This window comes from Acartia tonsa, chromosome 3, assembly GCF_053477335.1.
Source record: "Acartia tonsa isolate MP-2025a chromosome 3, ASM5347733v1, whole genome shotgun sequence".
Taxonomy (NCBI): Eukaryota; Metazoa; Arthropoda; class Copepoda; order Calanoida; family Acartiidae; genus Acartia; species Acartia tonsa.
The window spans coordinates 40,706,935-40,727,259 of NC_137262.1; the positions used below are offsets into that span (position 1 = coordinate 40,706,935).

Sequence of the window (20,325 nt, forward strand, 5' to 3'; positions counted from 1 at the left end):
GGGTCTTCTCTCACTTCAGATCAATGTTCGCTTGAGCGTTTTGGTGCAATCACATTCTTACTGTTTACCCTGAGACCCGAGTTGGAGCCGCCATAGAAGGAAGCCTACAGATCCTTCACCGGACGGCCCACTAGTGGGTCATACCAGCACAACTGTACACAAAGGTGTGTTTCATTTCTATTTACGAAGAATCAAAGGTTGGTAATGTTAACTGTTATTGAAATAATTTGTGAATTTGCAAAAAATGGAAATGCGTTAGATTGCCACCCTCTCTCACTTATCATCTTCTTTGAAAAAAGAAGGCCATTGTGGTCCAATTAGATATCTTAATAAACATACATATATATATGCATACATTCAGCTACTTAATGATTTTAATATAAACAATTATTATGTTCTTTGGACCTCACTAAAGCGTTTGACCACTTGCTTTCTGTATATTCCTCTCATATTCATTTGGAATCTAACCTCTTAAAGATTTAATTTTTTGTATTCCTGCTTTGATAGTCCTATAATTTAGGAGAAAGAAAATAAGAAACCCGCCAGAAAAACCAGAGCATTGTCACAAGAACGTGTACCATGCACCACTTGCGGAGCTATGATAGTACAGTCAGCCCTAAAATCCCATATGGAAAGGACCCATGGTACTGGAGTTTTTAAATGTGATTTGTGCCATTTTACAGCTAATGCTCAGAAGAAGGCTTGACTTTCTCTTAGTTTACTTTGGTATTTATTACTATTTTTAGTAGGTGTTTTAAATCTATTTTTTAATTTTATAATGCTTAGAAATGTACCAACTCCGTCTGTTGTTCCATAACCCCATTATGAAAACATGGAATTTCTACAAATGTGGTCGTCTACTATATGAATCCTTTTTTTGTGATGATTCTTCTACCAAATAGCATCTTTAATTCTTTTTTTCTTATCAATTTGTTTCTAATATTTTTTCCAGAGGTGAATTCTTAAAAAACTTTTACCCCACTAAAATCAGTTCGGCCCACTAAAATCAGTGGGGCAAACTAAAGATTTAGAGGGGATTATTTTGTCTCACTAAAATTTTAGTGGGGGAAAAGTTTTTTTAAGAATTCGCCTCAGATTATTTTTCTTTTCCTTTAATCTTTTTTTTACAATTGTTGCTATAAAAGGCGCGCAGAATGCCCACCCCCCTTGACACTAAAAGTACACCCCTATAAATACACCAGCCTAAAGCTAACACCCCTCTCAATTTTGATTTAAGAGTGGTGTGAAAAAAATCCTGTGCATGCCACTGGTTTATGTTATTATTTATGTAGATAGTAGAGCACAAACGCAGACATAGTAAGGAACTGTCCAAATGTCCAGAATGCGGCAAAATTTTCAAGAATCTGAAAAGACATTTCCTTCGTCAATGTGGACGTGCAGCTGACCCAGATCGACAACATTGCACTCAGTGTGACAAGACCTTTAAGGATAAGATGGGACTAAAGAAACATGTCAAGGACATTCATGACAAAGTTATGAATCATTGTTGTCAGCTGTGTGAGTACAAAACCTACTCAAACTTCAACCTCAGGTATTATAAATGCGTCCAAGAAAAGAATCCCCTTTTTATATCTGTAGCTCAGCTCACATTTGATTAGACCAAGTAATTTTTTGATCATCGTTACTTTCTGAAAAGTCGTTAGTCTTATGCATTTTAGAACTTCTACACACTGTCTCTTCCTATGTACGTATATATATTATTGAGGTATGGGACATTGGGCTATTTATTACACAAGTCCCCAAAGTTTTGTAACAACGTATTCTAATTCATTGGCTTGACATTGACAACTTTGAGGAGTTTTATTTAGTTTTGATTGGTTGGTTCATTATTAAGTAGAGTATCCATCGTATCAACAAATAATTGTAATCTAGAGAAGAGTAATTTTTTTATATTATCATTTGGGATATACATTATTTTATTGGCCATTGTCTTATCCCTTTAGATCCCTGTATTATCGTCCTCTATTGTCAAAAAATATTGATAGCATTTTACAGATGTGCTATATATCATTTAATTATATTAACCAATTTTATTTTTCTAGATCCCACGTCTCGAAGATGCATACCAAGGAAAGTATGGAAAAGATTTGTCCACACTGCAACATTAAGACAACAAACCTGGAATACCATTCGAAGATTTATCATCATGAAGTAGCCAACAGCAAGGCTGATTCAGAGGCTTAAAGTTCTGCTTATGATAATATAGAAGCAGAATCATGAAAGAATGATTAATAAATAAGGGGGGGGGGGGATAGTTCTCATTAAGTTATCCGAAAATATCTATGCGATTAAAATAGGCACTTTTAATTGCTGTGGAAATAATCCTATTGTATGTAGGCTGTTTTCTTACTTTTGGGTACATTGATGCATTTTTTACCCTTGAAATCAAGCCTACATGCAAAAGGATTTATTTTAATCAATCAGGTGTCATTCAATTACATGGTTTACTTTTGGCATACTTTGTGTGAAAAATTTCCCATCCTTCTTATTTTGATTCTTAACGAAAAAAATAATGAGTCTTGTCCAATCTTAAGTTGTGACAGAAAGTATTTTTTTTATGTTGCTAAATTCTATCGTACAGAGAATTTATTTTTTTGTTATTTTTTTCAGAGATGAAAATGGAATCGGATGACCTTAGGAGAGAGATAACTAGCGATATGCTCGCTCAGTTCTCTCAATCTTTCAATAATATTCCAGATGCCATTTATACTATTGGTGAGTAAAATTGTTTTTTTTTTTGCATAACAAAGCATTTAGGTAATCAGTTTTATCAATGGTATTAAATGTCTTTCCCAGCCAAGTATACCTAATATTGTTCACAGGAAACTGTTAATAAAGTTTTTGTATCTGATGATTAAGCCAATTTTAATTTCCTTGTTACCTTTAGTTTACGAGATTTATACAATGAACACCCCTCACTTAACTTTTAAATCGGGAGTGTTTAGCTAAAAATTATCTGAGCTGGATCTTTAAATCATTTTAGTGGTGAGCCAGATCGGGGTAAGCCAACTTTCCATCAATGAGAGCACAGCATTTTATGAAATGCCGCGCTGTGATTGGCTGAAATTCGGCTCACCCCGATCTGGCTCACCACTAAAATGATTTGAAGATCCAGCTCTGTTTTTTATTTTATTTTGAGTTATAAAAGTACAAGCGGCAGTTTGAAACAATGACTGTCCAAGCATTTAAACTAAAATCATGATAGATACCTTTATACAATTAAATAATCTATTTGTGTTAAAAATCCTATACCCATCGTTATCTTATGTGGGAGTTCTAAATTTTCTGTCTTTTTGTTTAGATTACTGCACCGAAACATGTGGCATTGTGAGCACCAAGGATAACCCTACCATGTCACAATTATTTATAGCTGTCATAAGAGAATGCATCCTCAACATAGATTCAGAGTCAAGTCTTTGGCACAAGCTGAAACTTTTAGCTTTTCTCTTAAATTTATCTTCCAGTAACACTCAGTTTAGTCATCTTTATGACATTTTTCATAAGGTAGGTAAAACTTGTTTTTTTCATCTTTATTTTATAATTAGGGATGAGAAATTGCGGATTTTTTGATGGATTGCGGATTTTAGCAATATATTTGTAAATCTCACGATGAGCTATTTAATTAAAATTTATATTTTTTATAATAACAGCCAAATGTTTCATTCCAAAATTTTACCCTACCTTCATTTTTTTTGTCAGGTAAACAAAAACCTTTTCTCCTTTATTTTGTATTATACTTTCGTGGGTTTTCTTTTTTATGTAAATTGTTGTTTTGATATCGCTGTGCTGTGATTGGACATAAATTTCCTTGCTTATGGCATAATTATTATTTTGTCAAATTTTAAGGTTGAAGAGGAAGCCTTTAAGAAGAAAATACATTGGAATGAAAAATATTTGGAAGACTTGTTAATCAACAAAGTATCAGAAAGTGTTACTATGTTGGTGCCTGCTACAGCTCAACCCAATGATACATCAGAATCTTCTGACAAAGATGATGAGCAATCTATCGACATATATGATGATGATTCTAATATTGATTCTATTGGGGAAAGCAAGGAAAAGAAAGACTTTTTGGTCAAAATACAGGAGGAATCAAGTGTAGTGACCAAAAAAGAAATATTGCCCACTTCAGATGTTTTGGATCCCTTGGTCACTTGGAAGGAATTAGATTCTATTGATAATGAGACTGAGATTAATGCTGCAGCTGCGAATAATGATTTTAATGATGGAGAACCCTCGCCTAAAAGGTTTGTGCATTGTATAGATATTATATTATGATATAAATTGGACCTTAGTAAACTCGCGTATTATGTCTGTCTGATATTTGTCGTTGAGAATTCTCTACTGTCAAAAAAACATATAGTCTATAAAGTATAAACAACCTTGTCTGTCCATCCATAAAAACCCTGCTTTACCTGGTTACTGCATGAAAGGGATAGTTGCATAAAGTGCATTTTAGAAAAATGATTTCAACCCAAGTTACAAGTATACCATCAAACATAAATAATTTTGTAATAACAAACAATTAGACTTTACTTAATTAGTCGCCATGTTGTGTTTGTAAAAAATAAGCCAGCTATATAAATTGCACATATCACAAAATACGATTTTCATTATTTTTAAAACTACGTGGTAAAAAATTTGAATTCTTTTAAATATACGCCCTATAAATGTAGTTTAAACCATTGAACAGGAAAAAATATGCTGTTCCCTAAATTGAAGTTTAAATGCATTTCGTGCAACTATCCCTTTCTTGTTAAGATGTCACAGAAAAATGTTTTTGATTTAAAATATTATTAGATATTCTTAAATATTTTAATGAATTTTATACCAGATGTTAGGTATAACCAAGAAATGAAATAAATCTTTTATAATATTTGAGGGGCAAATGGAGATGTCGTCAATTTTATTATATTTTGCCCCCCAATGACAGCTAAAAACCACGTTTAGGTTTTGATTTTTTTCGAATTAATTTCGTTATTGGTATAAGCTGATTTCATACAGATCTTATGGATATTATCAGTATCTTTCTTCTTATGATTTAGTAACTTTTTCTAGGAGAAAACTTGTTCAAACAAACTCAAAGACCAACGAAGAAACTCTTTTTTACACTTGTAGCATTTGTGAGAAAACTGTTCAAGAACTTTACAGATTTCAACAACATCTACAAAAACATGAAATTGATACTCTCCAAGATAGTTTTATGAACCATGTTCAAACTATTGCAAACATTGATAGTTTAAAAAACTTGAATCTAAGAATTACTTTTTATACCTGCAGTATTTGTAATGAGAAAAATACAAGTAAGAAACAGTTTATGTCCCATTTGAATTCTCATGGAATAGATTTCATGGATGAAGAAACATTTAAATTATCAGAAAATACCATGTCTTTAGGTTCTTACAGAGAAATAAGTTCAAATAAGTCTTCCGAAATCAAAACGACAAAAACCAAAGCTAACAAACTCAGAAGTTACTTATGTAATTTATGTGAAAAGATTATAGTAGGCATGTTCCGAGTCAAGCCACATTTAGAGGAACACGATGTTGAGCTAAAGCTGAACAAAGATTTGTCTAAATATATTACATTGGTTGACAATATTAAACCTAATATTGAGGATATTCTTGGTGATCTCAATGGTTCAGAAGAGAATGATCTACTTGATCTTAATGATATCAAGGATGAAAACATTGAAAACTTTATCCCAGAACAAGATATGAAACAAGAAACACAAGTAAGTTTCTCATGTGATGCATGTGATAAAGTTTTTGCATCCAGACAGGGTTTGTACAAGCACAACAAGGCACATCATCAACAAAAGACAGACTTGTCAGCAGAACTAAATGCGGGAATAACTAAAACAGATGATGATCCTGATTATGTTGATGATAGCTATAATGATAATTTTGATGCCCTTGAAGATGATGATGACTATATAAGTCATAAAAAGGAAGAAAGTTTATCTTGTTGTTACTGCAACAAAGCTTTTGCAGCCAGAAAGAACCTACGGAGACACATTAAAACCCTCCATCCTGAGAGTACCCCATCTCCAAAAAAGAAGATCAAGAAATTAAAAAAGCCTATCAATTATACTTGTGATAAATGTGACGAATCTTTTATGACAAGAAAGCATTTGATTGCGCACAGAAAGGTTCTTCATCCTAAGAGTGGTGAGGAGGACAAGTCTAAGTGTCCAGAGCCGGGCTGTGAGTTTGCTTGTCCCAACAGAAAGGGACTCAATGATCATTGGTTTGAAGTTCATAATTCAAACAAGTTGTGCATTAAGGTATATATTTGTATCAAAGCTTTTAAGAAAAACTAACTTGATTATTTTCTATTAATAAACAACATTTTTTTGGCAAATCTAATACAATAGGTATTTTTTTGTAGTGTGGTTACATGTGTACATCCTATGAAGATTTTATAAGCCACAGAAAGGGTCACAAGAAAGAGGAAACACAGGTAGAACAATTATTCTTAGTTTTATATAGTGGAGTTTCCAATTTTTCTAATTTCAAATTATTTTTACTGAAACAAATATGTAGTTTCCCTATGCCTAAACCTTAGGTACCTGTACCAGTCGTGTCCTAAGTCCTAACCCTGCATGTTACCCAGTACCCATTACCCAATATAACCTGAATAAAGTAAAAAACAAACCAACGAAAAACTAACCCCGTCCCCCATATATTAAATTCATTTCAAATAACGGGGAGTTGGGTTATGTGCTCGAATAGACATTTTGAGGAAACCACCCTTACTCTTTTTGATTACCTCAAAATTTAGCTATTTAAACATTTGTCAAAGTTCAATTCTTTAAATACTTTCTGGAACTGATCCTTTATTTAGGACGACACAATGTATGCATGCAAGATCTGTAACTGCACATACCTGGGACAAGGTGGCCTCAAACGTCACATGAGATTGTCACACAAGGAAGAAAATGCTCAAGAGAAGGTGCCTTGTAGCATATGTGGAAAAATGATCGCTAAAAATGGTAAGTTAAACTGAAAATCTTTTTAGAGCATCATTTTATGCAAATATTACATATACATTATTTTTTCTTCCTTTATCAAAGTTCTTTTTTCTATTATAAATGATTTAATCCTTTCTTGGTTATATAAACCATTTTATGTTAATTACATAATGTTTAGGAATGAATACTCATATTCAACACATGCACGGAACACAATCTATTCAGGAACAGAGTTTTTTCCTTCAATCAATCATATTTATTATCTTTGAATACTTTTTCAATATCAATATTAGATTCCAGATATTGAATGTACATTGTATGTACATACCTAAATAAGACAGGAACTCAACCCACCCGGTCATTATAAAAAAGCTTGTTCTGAAAGTAGTAACATATTTGAGATCTCCATTCTCCATAATACATCAGTTTGTACATCCAATAGACAAGTAAGAGAAAAAAATGCTTTCCTGATATGTAGGTTTTTTGTGTGTCTGTTATTTGCAGATAGGCTTTGTGAGTCTTTGTAAAGTTTTCGTAAATAATATATGATATATTTATTGTTTGTTTGAGTCAGTTGATGGTTCTTCTTGGTTATAAAAAAAAGAGAGCATTACTGATTAGCAATACTATATATTTTCATCACATACCTTTATTGTACTTTTAAAACCTTATATCTAATTTGGTACCTAAATGTTATAAATTTTCTTAATGAATGATAAACTCTAATTTGTGTTTATCAGTGTGATTTATGTGATTATGTAACAAACCATAAGTATAAACTGACAACACACAGAAAACGACACTTTTTAGAGGTAAGTTTAAATCAAGGCTTTTTACTATTTTGATCTGTGTTAGTATTACAATACTTTTCTGACAAGAAAAGTCATCCTTACATAATTTGAAGTTTTTATATATTTTATATTAGGATGTATTAATTATAATACAATTAAAATGTTGCCAGCATAGACATAATATATTAGTCAGTTCATTCATCCATTAGGAGGGAATGGGATAAAGGGGATGGATGGTATTTTAATTTTAGCCAGCTACGATTTTCACTTACAGAGTACATGATCTAGTGTAAAATCCATATATGAATAAATCCATTCTTAACTTGTAATTTTAGTCCAAACAATGTACAGCATGCGGAATCTACACCAAAGATTTGAACCGCCACATCCGCAAGTGCAAGAAGTTGCAGCCAGAAGGATTCACAGAGGGATGTCTACGGTGTCTCAGTTGTAATATGACGTTCTTCAAACAAGTCACTCTTGATAAACATAACGAGGTAGGGTCCCCATTTTTGATTAATAAATAAAAAAGTAGTGAAATATTTTGTGCTTTTGTGCAACAATAAAAAGAATACACTGTTTTCTAAGTTTCTTAGTTGAAAGGTTCATATTTAACGAGTTAAAATCTTTGTCTCCCTTTCCCTCAAAGTTTTATATGTCTGTTTTATACCCAACCACTATAAAACTTCACATTTTGTAGTAATAAAGACAAAATAAAAACAAGGATGACAACATCCATAAAAGCGAAGCACTGAAACGGTAGGACAAACGGACATTAACATCAATAGTCTGACCAGCAGGATATATGCACTAGAGCTTAAACAACAAACTCCTCTTATGGAGTTAAATGCAACTTCTTCTGATGCAGCTGAGTTGTTCACACAACTAGCTGATATTGGAACAAGAATAAATGACTTGGAACATACACTAACCAGCTATCAAATTGCAATGAATAAATATTCAGACCTTTCCTCAAGGATAAGTGTTGTTGAAAATGATGTAAAAGAAAACTCAAACCAAATCAACTCTCTTGAAGATCAACTTAAAACTACAAACTCTAAGATTGATGAGCAAACCCGTCAGAGCACTTATCAATTTAACATAATTCAAGAGTGTCTAAATAACTTATCTACCCAATTCAACTCTTTCAGTCAGCTTCAGCATGGAATGGGAAAGGAATTCTCATCATTTAGAATGACCATTAATAATGAACTTGAGAACATTCATGGAGCTGTAGAAAACCTAGCTGGAAATCCTACTTTTCAACAAACTACTGCTATTGTAGCTGAACATCAAGATAGAACAAATAGAACATCAGCAAAGCAGGTAGAATCAGTCTATAATCATACTAGAAGCTGGGTAGATTGTCATAAGGACAATTTTAATAATCAAAGCCATTGTCCTCAATCTCGTCCTACTCCAACAGGACCACAAATTCCAAGAGGACCACAAACACCAAGAAATTGTGTTGATTCTGATGACAATTCAACTGCCTCCATCCAGTCATCATTCTCTGCAAACTTGGATATATATGGTAAGTCCTTAAACAGACAATCAAAGAGTTTGAAATCATTATTATCCCCTTAGCCCTCAACATCCTTAGACAAGTCTACACTGCAAGATGTATACCAAGTCAAGCTCCCAAATGTTAATTCTGAGAGAAGAGAACTACAGAAGGTGTTGAGAGATTATCTAAAGTATAATGATGCCAATATTGACTTATGTACTGAAGTTGAGAAAACCATTGAAAATGCAGAATCCTGGTGTAATAAGATGAGAGATCTATATCTCTCAAAGGGTCACAACAAGAAATCTCAGACTGGCAAACTGTATGACTCACTTGATAAATTCTCTTCTAAATCTGATGTTGATGTCTTTGAATTTGTCAAAAGATTTGAATGCATTACTTCTGATTTTGAAATTCCATCTGAACAAGCTGAGCTTTTTTACACCAAGTATCTTGATTCTAATATACAAGATGAGCTGATCAAACAAAAGGATGATTATGATGCTATGAAAAGAATGCTAATGGAAAGGTATGGTGATATTCGTACCATGGTTAGTAGTGCCCTTGATCCTGTAAAAAATGATGGCCCTCCTAAGCATACAGCTGACATTAAGACAAAGCTGACCTATTTCAGAAAGTTCCGAAGCTCCTTGCAAAAGATCAACAAGTTATTGAGAAAGTTAAGACTGTTAAGATGGTAAAACATGTCACTAATCCCAACCCATCATCTAGTGAAAACAGTACTCTGTCTGACCTTAGTGACACTGAATCAGATTCTGATTCAACCACCAATGTTTTTCAAGCATACAGATCTCATGATGATTCAAAGAAGGGTAAAAAAGTTGCCAAGAATACATTTCCTTGTATTCTGAAAGGTCATAAACATGCAATACATGATTGTGTTGAATTCTTCCTTAATACCCCTAAAGAAAGAGTAGAGCACAGAAAGGAATTTCAATTCAGACATTGTACCTTATGCCTACAATCATCTGAAGAATGTAAATATAAAAAGTGTATGAACAATAGAGATATTCCCAAGATACTGGTCTGCAGAGATTGCAAAGAGTTATCAAAAACAAAGCACACAACTTGTTATTCAGTTTTCTTTTGTTTTAATGATGATCACAAGAAGCCTTCCAACAATGATATGATTAAAGCATTGGAGCAATACATACCCAACTTCAAAGGTTCACTATTAAACTCACCTATCAATGTTGCTTGCCACTTTCAGGTTTACTCTTCATCTAAACAAGGATGTAAACCTAAAACTTTGACACGTCAAAGTGATCCTAATCAAGATGCACAGCACTTCAATACTTCTACTGGAATGGAAGAGTTACCCTCTGAGCTTGATAAAGTTGCAGAAGTTCATGAAGACTCCATTGCTGTCATGCAATTACTTTGTTTGAAGGGAAAACCAGTTTTGACCTTATATGATCGAGGAGCTAACCAGCACCTGATCAATGGTTCTCTTGCTGAGGAATTGCAAATCAAAGTAAATAATCCTGAGGCAAATGCTATTGGTGTTGTTTCAGGTGGTAAGATCTGGACAGATTATGGAACATACCAAATGTACCTAGGGCCAACAGCTGAAGGTAAATATCATGAAATTATAGCCCTGGGAATCAAAGATGTTACTGGTGTTATTCCCAGGTATAGTTTAGAAGATATCAACAAAGAAGCTTTAAGGTACTCTCACCTTGTTCCTGGAACTTCAATGCCACCCTATGTTGGAGGAGATAAAGTGAAATTACTTATTGGATTGAAGAATAGTGAATTGGAACCTGTTTGTATCATGAATCTTCCTAGTGGAATAGGTCTCTATAAATCTGTTTTCAAAGATATCTATGGAAGTATGTATTGCTATGGTGGACCCCATAAAACTTTTACCTCAATAAACAAGAAGTTTAATGGAAATGTAAATCACATATCAGTCTATTTTGCTGAAATGATTAGTCAATACAGGTATTCTCCATATCCTCAGCTTATGGCAGCAATGGAACCTGATCTGATTGATACTGGGCATGACATTGCAAACATTCAGGAAGAAGGTTCAACATATACCTCATCATCTGCAACTTTCACCTATCCTACCCAAGTAGCAATTTCTGGTTTTAAAGAACTTGGTGTGGATGTTATTCATGAGAATGATGATTCTAATGATTGCCCTGATCTTAAGGCTAAACAAGTTTATGTTGACTTATCATCTATCAAACTCAATTATCAAAGCCTAGACTAAACTAAATATAAAGAGCAAGAATTTATAACAAGTTAACCTTTTTAGTATAATATTTTGTATTTTATTGTTTTATGATTTTAATATTCCATACTCAAATCAGAAGCATTGAATTATTAACTTCTATTCTTATAAGTTTTATGCAACTTCATACTAAATACTTTATTATTATTCAATTTTAAGTTTTATAATTTTATATAAAAAAATGAGTAAATAAACATAAACATCATATTGCTTAATCTATTGTATAGTGTTTAGCTGTGTCTATTTATACTTCCATGTGATTCTAGTTGTTTGAGTAACCCCTTACACACAAATATGATTGTATTATTATGTACTTAATGAATATAAATGTATGTTATTTCATAACATGTAAATGTGAAATATTGTATTTTATCCAACTGAAACTGATGAAATTTTATTTATATATCAAACCTAGTCTAGATGAGATTATATTTTATCTGACTAAACAAATCAAAGTTAGAAGAACAAGCATAATCAAATTAAACAAATTTTTCCACAATGAATCTTTTCTTCCTGGGGGAGTGTGTCAATTAAAAATTTCCATGAACTAAAAGGACATTCATTATGTTAAAATTGTGAATAACTAAAATATTTGGTTAGGTTGTTTGTTGCAAATTATTTGTGAATGAGAAGATTACCTAAATCAGAGATAATGATTAAGATCAAAGTTTATGTTGTAATTTAAATAATATAGAATTATATTAATTTTTCTTTATTCAGAAGCTTTTATATTTGAAATTCTTTATTAACGACATAATTACATTTTCAGATAATTCCACCAATTTATTAGCACACCTATTATAGGAAATGTTGCATTATATCCAGTAATATAAAAGTGTGTGAAGGGGTAAAAATGTACTGTTAAGTGAAATAAATTAACTTAATAAAAATATACCTCCCCTTTATTCCGTTAATTGCAAGGATAGCATACCAAAAGTAGCTTTTAATTGGGACAATCACTACTCGTTAAAGTGAAGTATTTTTAAGTAATTGGGCAATTATTTTTATTGGCTTGTGAATATAAGTTTTAGCCGCCACAAACACTTGTATAGTATCTGGACTGAATAATCAGAATTTAAAAGTATAAGAGTCGAAGCAAACTTGTAAGTAAATATGTTGAAAAACTGCTTGAAGAAGGATAATGTTTATGGACATACTTACATTTTTGGACTTGATTATAGAGTTGCTTCGCTTATAATATTGTTCTTTGTTGTCACAGGAATCAATATACCAAAAATCAGATCAAACGGATAATTAGAACACTTGAAATTTTTTTGTTAAAAATGTAGAAAAATCAACATGTTTAAAATGGACGTACGGACATTCTGGTAATGATTATAGAGTTGCTACGCTTTCTAAATCGTACCCAACTACTACAGGAATCATCATGCAAAGTTTGAAATCGATAGGACAATTCTAACATGCCTAAATTAACGAATAAAGCTATCTATCTCGGACGGACGGACGTACGGACCGACCCTAATTATAGAAAAGCTTCGCTTTTAAAAAATATTAAAATCTGGATGACATGAAAATTTGATACCAATTAGTACTGCAAGTATTAATTTTATGCCTTTTAAAATTTAAGGCATTTAGTTTTTACTTCTTCCACCTATTCCAAAAAAATTTACTACATCCTCATCATTTGGCCCTTTGGGACTTCCAAAACAGTAATCTCCAAAAAGTTTTTACTTTTGTCTGTGTCCATCATACATTGGGATGTTAAAGAAAAAAAGTCATCTTTTTTTTCTCATATTAAAAAGGCATCAGTTTTTATGAAAACTAATCTTGTTTTATAGGTGTACCATGCCGGATTTAAGAAACATTCCTGTGAGGTTTGTGGGTACAAGAGCGAGAAGAGAACTAATGTCAGGTAAAACTTTTAATGTTCTCTAGGGTTTATGGTGGTTATTACAGGTGGGGGGGTGGTGCGGGTTGGGAGGGAGGGTAATGCAACCATCTCGTAATGAATTCAACAAATGGCACTTAGAATCCGAATTTCATTATGAAACTTGGAAAGGGTAATCCTTTGTGGTTTTATTTTCCCTAAATTGAACAAAAAGTTGAAAAAGAAACGGATTAGGTACATATGCCAAGTTTCAGATTCGGATTCTAAGTGCCATTTGTGCACCGTTTTCGAGATGGTTGCACTAATTCCTCTCCCCCCCCCCCCCCCCACCCTTTCTAACAACCAAAGCTTAATACATGTTAAAGTAAAAAACTAGGTTAAATTAGGGAGGGTTATTGTGGTTGTGGACCACAATAACCCTCCCTCCCCAATTTAGAAAAAAATAATATACATGTTTCCAGCTTCTTAAATTAGATTTTTCCTGGCTCTCCTAAATTTTATTTTGACTAACTATCAAGAAAAAACCTGTTTTTCTGTAGTTTTAGAGGGGGACCAGGGAGGGGGGAGAGACAGGGTATTTGATCACCTAAATTGATTACTTTAATAAAATAATCTTTACTTTTTGTTTTCCTTTATACAGCTCAAATCCTTTGCCCAGTGCAAATTATCTTGTTTGGTAATTCAAGACAAAAAAATGAAAACGTTCCTATTTCAGAAAGCACTACCGAATCATGCACGCCAAGTCGACAGTGAAGATCAGATGTAAGTTCTGCAACAAGAATTGTGTAGAACTTGACAAACACATCAAAGATATTCATCCGGAACAGATGAATAAGTCAGAGTTAGAAATTTAAAAGCTTTTGTGGATTTTTTATATATAAAGTTAAGAAAGAGGGTTGAAAATTTAGCCTTATTCGAATTGGATGAGGAAGGAAAATTGCAACGATGGTTAAATCTACAACTTTGTCATCCCCCCCAAAAAATTTGGGGATTAAAAGTTTTTGCCCGTTGTCCTGGTCCATTATTTTATACCTACATTAATACTCTGTGCAAATTAAATAATCTAAATTATGTTGTGTAATTTAATTTCCAGATGGCAATTTGTTTTATTTTATTTAAAGAATCTTTTTTGATACAGATTAATGCTCAAAAATGTAAATTAATTTAAAGTCTAGTCAAAGATTAGATTAAATTACTAAGGTTTAACCCTTATTTGAGTAACTTTAGCCACAGAACCTATTAGAACTTTAATTATTATGCAGTAAATTATTTTGCAGTATTATTTCAAATCTTCCTCATCTTGTATCATTTTTTTAAAGATTTGTTATTGTAAAAAATAATCACAATTTCAGATTAAACCATGCTTATAGAATAATAACATCAGCATGGATTTTAAAGACTTAAAGGCTGCAATATCAGATGATATTTTAACAGAATTTTGTGAGTCACTTCATAATACCTCATCACAATGTGTTTATACTATTGGTAAGTTTTTCTAGTTTTTATCAAAAAATTGAAGAGAAAACGAAAGTTTAGGTTAAGTCTTAGTTAAGCTTTTCTGATAAAATAATAGATAGAAGACACATGCAAATATTGCTAATTAGGAGCTATTAAAAAAGAAAGATAACTTAAAATAGCAGTTAATTGTGAAAAAAATATGGTCTAAAATGATTTCAAATGGTATAAGTAGTTTAAAAATGGCAATAATGTTTAATTAGTGTTTAGGGTATTACAATAAAAACTGTCTGGGTATTTCTTAAAGATTCTAAAGTACCATCTTCTCCATCCTTACTAAAAATCATACATATTTCTTTTTAGATTATTATGACAACAAAACTGGAAAGTTACCAGACAAAAGTAATCCAAATGGACTCAACTTTTGTGTGGCGCTTCTAAGAGAAATCCTGTGCAACCTGAAGCCCAGCCATGAGTTGTGGGACAAAATCAAATACGCGGCATTCTTGCTCAACCTCGTGTCACCAGATAATGACTTTGCTGTACTTTACCAGATATATCACCAGGTGTTGTATTTAATTTTTACTACATTTTATCAGGGATCGAAAGGGATAAGACAATTGTCGATAAATTGATGTACATCACTTATAATGTACACACAATTTTCCCTTTTGTAGATAGCCCAACTAAATTAACCAACCAATCAAGTTTCAATAAAAGTCCCCAAAGTTTTTAAGCCAACGAATAAGAAAACGTTATAATGAGACTTTTTGGGTCTAGTACGTATGATAACATCTTAATGTCCCCTGTTTTGACTGTTTATACCATGCATGTGCAATGTGCTTACATTATTATGCTAATCTTTTTGTTGCTAGTTGTCATTAGAATATGTTTAGCTATCTTTAACTACATGAATTTAAGTTCTTGATGTTTTAAATGGTCCTATACTTTTGGGTTTAAAATTTTGCAAATGTGTTTTGTTCAATCTATTTATGTATCAATTTCTTCTTATAAATGAATAATATCCACTTTATATTTAAGATTAAAATTAAATTGAAAGATTAGTTTGTATAGTTACCCTTAATGTTAAGGTTGAGCGTGACATTACTGAGAATAACCTTAGCTGGAGAGATAAAGAAATCAGAACATCTATTGGAGAGAAGATTGCAGAGAATGTTTCTATGATGAACACAAGGAAAGATTACAATATCAATGCCGCACAACGTTAAAGAAAAATTTATTAGCATGCATTAGTTCATGTAATTTTTTTTAAAATAAGCATTGATTTCAAGCTGCATAATCTTACTAGCAAATAAGTTGTTTTTTGTTGTAAAATTTAATGATATTTTAAAAGTATTTTCATTAAAGACAAGTTCTTTATTTATATTTTAACCCAAGTTTTTTACCATCTAATAGCCCTAATTATTAATTTCTGCCCCTTTCAAGTACACAAAGAAAATTTTTTTAATCTTTAATTGACTATCCCTGTAATATAATTGCTATCAAGATTGAAACAAAAATATTGATTTGTATATTTGCCAACAGAGAGGAGGATGATTATGAAGTCACACTTGATGACATCACTTTCTCTGATGATGAGGTTGAACCAGACCCAACTCCGGACAACTATGCTGAAATTGACTTTAGTTCTTTTGACACATTCTCAACAGCCCCTACAGCTCCCATAGTGCCTGATACAACAACAATGACGACCAGAAGTCGAAGAGTGAAAAAAGAAAAGAATGAGAAAAAGGAGAAGAAGGTGAAGAAAGAACCCAAACTGGTGAAACCTAAGCTTGAAAAGAAAAAGGTGAAGCTTCTTGTCTTTATTTTTGTCTTAATTTAAAGTTTAATAATCAAATCATAAACATAAGAAGTTTGAAATGAATGAAATCAGCTTCGAAAAAATCCAGCATAGAATATGTATCAAATACTTTACTAAAGTCTAACTTACACAAATAAAACCTTATTGTTATATTTATCCATAGTTAGATTTCAGATTATTAAATTATTTAGAGTCGTGTCAGAAACATTAAATTAATAACATTTTAATTTTTCTGTAAGGACTGGATGTACGATGAACAAGAATCCAATGATGTCAAGGATCCAAGCTGGTTTCCTGGACAGGACGAGAAGGAGGAGATGGAGGATGTTAAGGAGGGACAAAATGGTTGGGGCGGAGGGGAGGAACATCTCCCTCCCCCGGAAGAAGAGGAGGATAATAGCTGGGTTAACAATATCATCAGGGATAGGAAACAGTTGCCAAAAAGGTACCTAAACCTTTTTTTCTTACAAAAAGGGGGGGGGGTAATGCAACCATCTCATAATCATTGAGCAAATGGCACTTAGAATTCGAATTTCGATCTGAACTTTTGCATGAGTAATCCTTTCCCTAAATTGAACAAAAAGTTGGAAAAGTAACTGCTGGCGGCTCAGCCGTTTAGCCGTTTTTTGCCTATTTTCAGGGTAAATCCATCATCAATTACGTAGGAATCAACTTTTAATTTATATATAATTCGCAGTTATGGTCCAGCTAGACCTTACTATTTGTACAATCTGTAACAGCTGATAGCCAAATATTTCATCGTATCTAATTCAGCACTTATCAACAATTCGCAGTTGAAGAAAAGACAATCTTTTTCCGAGTTTCTAATATAAACGTCTGCTAAGTCCTAAATTATTTTTTTCAGGGCAAGAAAACCCAACAACAAATTCTTTCCTGACGATGGACCAGAAAAGAAAAAGATTAAGCGGACCAAGTTCCGGTGTACAGAGATGGACTGTTCCTACTGGGCATATGCTCAGCCACAGCTGGACAGACACGGCTTCGAAACTCACAAGTCTAGTAAACTGTGCACTCAGGTCAGCCATATTTTATTTATTTTAACAAAAGTATGTTTGCTATTCATGGTAATTCTTTTCCAGTATAGCTTCGAACCGATTAATATCAGTTGGATAAGAACCGGTTCACAGTTAAACTGAAAATTATGTATCATATAGTATTACAGACAATTTTAGATTTTAATTTAAATCATAATATTCAATCTTGTAATTTTTCATTTTGATAGGTATCCAGTTATATTTAGATTTGTGCATATAAAAATGTCAACTCAAGATTACATTTCTTACAACTCAAAACATAGCTTTTTAGTAAAATGCTGATTTTAGTGCGTATGAATTATTTTTATTTGTGCTATGATTATATTCATGGTTACTGGTCATTAAAGCATAATAATATTCTCCCCTCCAAGATGTATTTATATTATTTTTGTATGCCATTCATTATTTGTAAGTCCATATGAATCATATTATTTTGTTGCAGTGTGGTCATCTGTCCGACACTTACGAAGACTTTGTAGCCCACAACAACACCCACGTGTATACCTGTGAAATCTGTAACAGCAAATACCTGGGCGCCAGAAGTCTGAAGGCGCACATGGTCCGGGCCCATCCGGAGGACAAAGAAAAGGTGCCATGTGACATCTGCGGTAAAATGGTGCATGCCTATGGGCTCAGTATGCACAAGGAGAATTCTCACAGTACAGACGTTCATCAGTGCGACAGGTGTGATTACGCCACCAACTCAAAGTACAAGTACAAGATCCATTATAAACGACACTTTATGTCGACAAAAGAGTGCACAGAGTGCGGCAAAGCCGTCAAGGACTTGAAAAAGCATTTTAGGGACTTTTGCAACCGAAATCCGGCCCGCGGAAGGTTTCCCTGCACTATATGTGAGAAAAGTTTTGGGTTCAAAGAGACTTTGGAGAAACACGTGGAGAATGTTCATCTTAAAGTGAATACATTCAGCTGTGACCTTTGTGAGTACAAAACTCATCACAATCCTAACCTCAGGTATAGTTTAGTTAGGTCAAAGGTACACAATTATGCTTTACCTTGCAATACATCCTAAGGACAGCTGTCAAACAACCAACTCTTTATTTGTACAAGTTTTGTCTCAAAGTCCAGACTGTCCTTGGTAATTTGCACCTTTATTTAGGAAAAGATATTCCTACTACACACACATAATGTAATGTTTAAATAAAAAGGATGATAACATTCAAAGAAGCGAAGCTCTCTAAGGGTATAGCAATCGATCATTAACACTTGCAGAGTGCCAGATCTGAATAACAGAATATAAATGTATTGTACAAGTCTAAACAAAATTTTCAGTACATTTGTTGCAAAACTGCTTAAATACAAGATATTGTTTAAGAACATTAGGACTTAGGATTATAGAGATACTTCGATTATAGAATTGCACTTTGTACTTGGAATCAGTATTTCAAAAATCAGATGAAAAGGATAATTATAAAAAATTGTCAAAATGTAAAAAAAAACAGCATGATTAAAATGGACATACACTAGTGTTAACTAAAATCGTAATTAACAACTGCAGGAATCACCATACGAAGTTTGAAATCGATAGGACACTTCTAACATTCCTGAGTTTTAGGTCATATTTTCTTATATTTAGAAAGCATATGAGAAAGATGCACACTCGGGACGGGTTCCACAGACGGTGTCCCCACTGTAACAAGATAGCTGCCAACCTAGAGTTCCATATCCAGACAATTCACCCGGAGATTCATGCTGCTAAGATTGTCAACCATGAAGTGTAAACTTAAAAACTATTGTTTTGTTTATTTTTTCTTAATAAGATACTATCTATATTGTCTTATTAATTTAAAGATTAGGCCATATGATATAATACCATTCATTAAATTTTAAAACTTAGTTTTAAAAACCATACGAATTAAATGCTATTTTTAAAAACCTTAGTGATTTAAAAATATTTTATATAAAATCATGTAAGAAATATAAACTTAGCCTAAAACCAACAAAATAATAATTGAATCTTAAATACATATGAAACTTAAAATATATACCTCTTAATCTCACTTTTTTAGTATTATAATTGTTATTGATATTAAGGTTTTTGTATACAATTCTTTAGAGTCTATGCAAGTAAAATATTTAAAATTATATTTTTTTCAATTGGAAGGTCATTTTTAACAGTAAGAAATACCTACCTAACTATTCATTTATGTATCAGTGTAATAACAAGAATAATATGTTCAAAACCAGCACAACAATAACAATTCTAAAAAAAATTAGTAAAAAATTATGTGTATGTTGTAAGGATTTGGATGGGTTCACTTCTATTTAAGATAAAATGGAAATAACTATGTGCATAGACAGACGGACAAACTATTATTATGGCAGAGTAGCTGCGTTAATTAAAACATGCATCAGTATTTGAAGTTGAAAAAATAAGATTTGGTTAATAAATGAATTTATCAATTAACAATGAAAGAACTTTAATGTTGAATAGTTGCCTTATAATATTGTATTAAGTGTAACAAAAATTAAATATTATTTTGGAAATTATGTGAGTCAATTATTTTGATATCTTGTTTGAGATTAGTTTCTCATTACTGCTTTATATGCCAATCAAATTTTGCAGAT

At 32.4% G+C, this 20,325-nt stretch overlaps 3 protein-coding genes across 3 annotated transcripts; all 3 read left to right on the forward strand.

Moving 5' to 3' along the window:
* Positions 1-507: 507 nt before the first annotated feature.
* On the forward strand, positions 508-2,345 carry LOC145314181 (zinc finger X-chromosomal protein-like). Its single transcript, XM_080153994.1, has 3 exons — positions 508-700; positions 1,293-1,552; positions 2,064-2,345. Exons 1-3 carry the CDS (start codon positions 599-601, stop codon positions 2,203-2,205), a joined length of 504 nt encoding a protein of 167 aa, XP_080010120.1. The 5' UTR covers positions 508-598; the 3' UTR covers positions 2,206-2,345.
* Positions 2,346-2,590: 245 nt separating this feature from the next.
* LOC145314164 (uncharacterized) lies at positions 2,591-14,754 on the forward strand. Its single transcript, XM_080153973.1, has 11 exons — positions 2,591-2,736; positions 3,323-3,525; positions 3,868-4,268; positions 5,080-6,307; positions 6,412-6,483; positions 6,868-7,015; positions 7,173-7,215; positions 7,731-7,806; positions 8,121-8,282; positions 13,352-13,425; positions 14,117-14,754. Exons 1-11 carry the CDS (start codon positions 2,634-2,636, stop codon positions 14,253-14,255), a joined length of 2,649 nt encoding a protein of 882 aa, XP_080010099.1. The 5' UTR covers positions 2,591-2,633; the 3' UTR covers positions 14,256-14,754.
* Positions 14,751-20,324, forward strand: LOC145314170 (uncharacterized). The gene is made up of 8 exons (XM_080153980.1): positions 14,751-14,886; positions 15,220-15,422; positions 15,948-16,049; positions 16,400-16,666; positions 16,921-17,126; positions 17,547-17,718; positions 18,179-18,711; positions 19,334-20,324. Exons 1-8 carry the CDS (start codon positions 14,787-14,789, stop codon positions 19,476-19,478), a joined length of 1,728 nt encoding a protein of 575 aa, XP_080010106.1. The 5' UTR covers positions 14,751-14,786; the 3' UTR covers positions 19,479-20,324.
* The last annotated feature ends 1 nt before the right edge of the window (position 20,325 follows it).

Bases quoted from the DNA above. Each gene is read 5' to 3' on its own strand.
- LOC145314181 (XM_080153994.1), top strand. From the start codon at position 599: ATGATAGTACAGTCAGCCCTAAAATCCCATATGGAAAGGACCCATGGT. The intron at 701-1,292 runs GCTTGACTTTCT...TTATTTATGTAG, and splicing joins CAGCTAATGCTCAGAAGAAG to ATAGTAGAGCACAAACGCAG. The intron at 1,553-2,063 runs GTATTATAAATG...TTATTTTTCTAG, and splicing joins TACTCAAACTTCAACCTCAG to ATCCCACGTCTCGAAGATGC.
- LOC145314164 (XM_080153973.1), top strand. From the start codon at position 2,634: ATGAAAATGGAATCGGATGACCTTAGGAGAGAGATAACTAGCGATATG. The intron at 6,308-6,411 runs GTATATATTTGT...ATTTTTTTGTAG, and splicing joins CAAACAAGTTGTGCATTAAG to TGTGGTTACATGTGTACATC. The intron at 7,216-7,730 runs TCAGGAACAGAG...AATTTGTGTTTA, and splicing joins ATGCACGGAACACAATCTAT to TCAGTGTGATTTATGTGATT.
- LOC145314170 (XM_080153980.1), top strand. From the start codon at position 14,787: ATGGATTTTAAAGACTTAAAGGCTGCAATATCAGATGATATTTTAACA. The intron at 15,423-15,947 runs GTGTTGTATTTA...CTTAATGTTAAG, and splicing joins TTTACCAGATATATCACCAG to GTTGAGCGTGACATTACTGA. The intron at 18,712-19,333 runs GTATAGTTTAGT...TCTTATATTTAG, and splicing joins CATCACAATCCTAACCTCAG to AAAGCATATGAGAAAGATGC.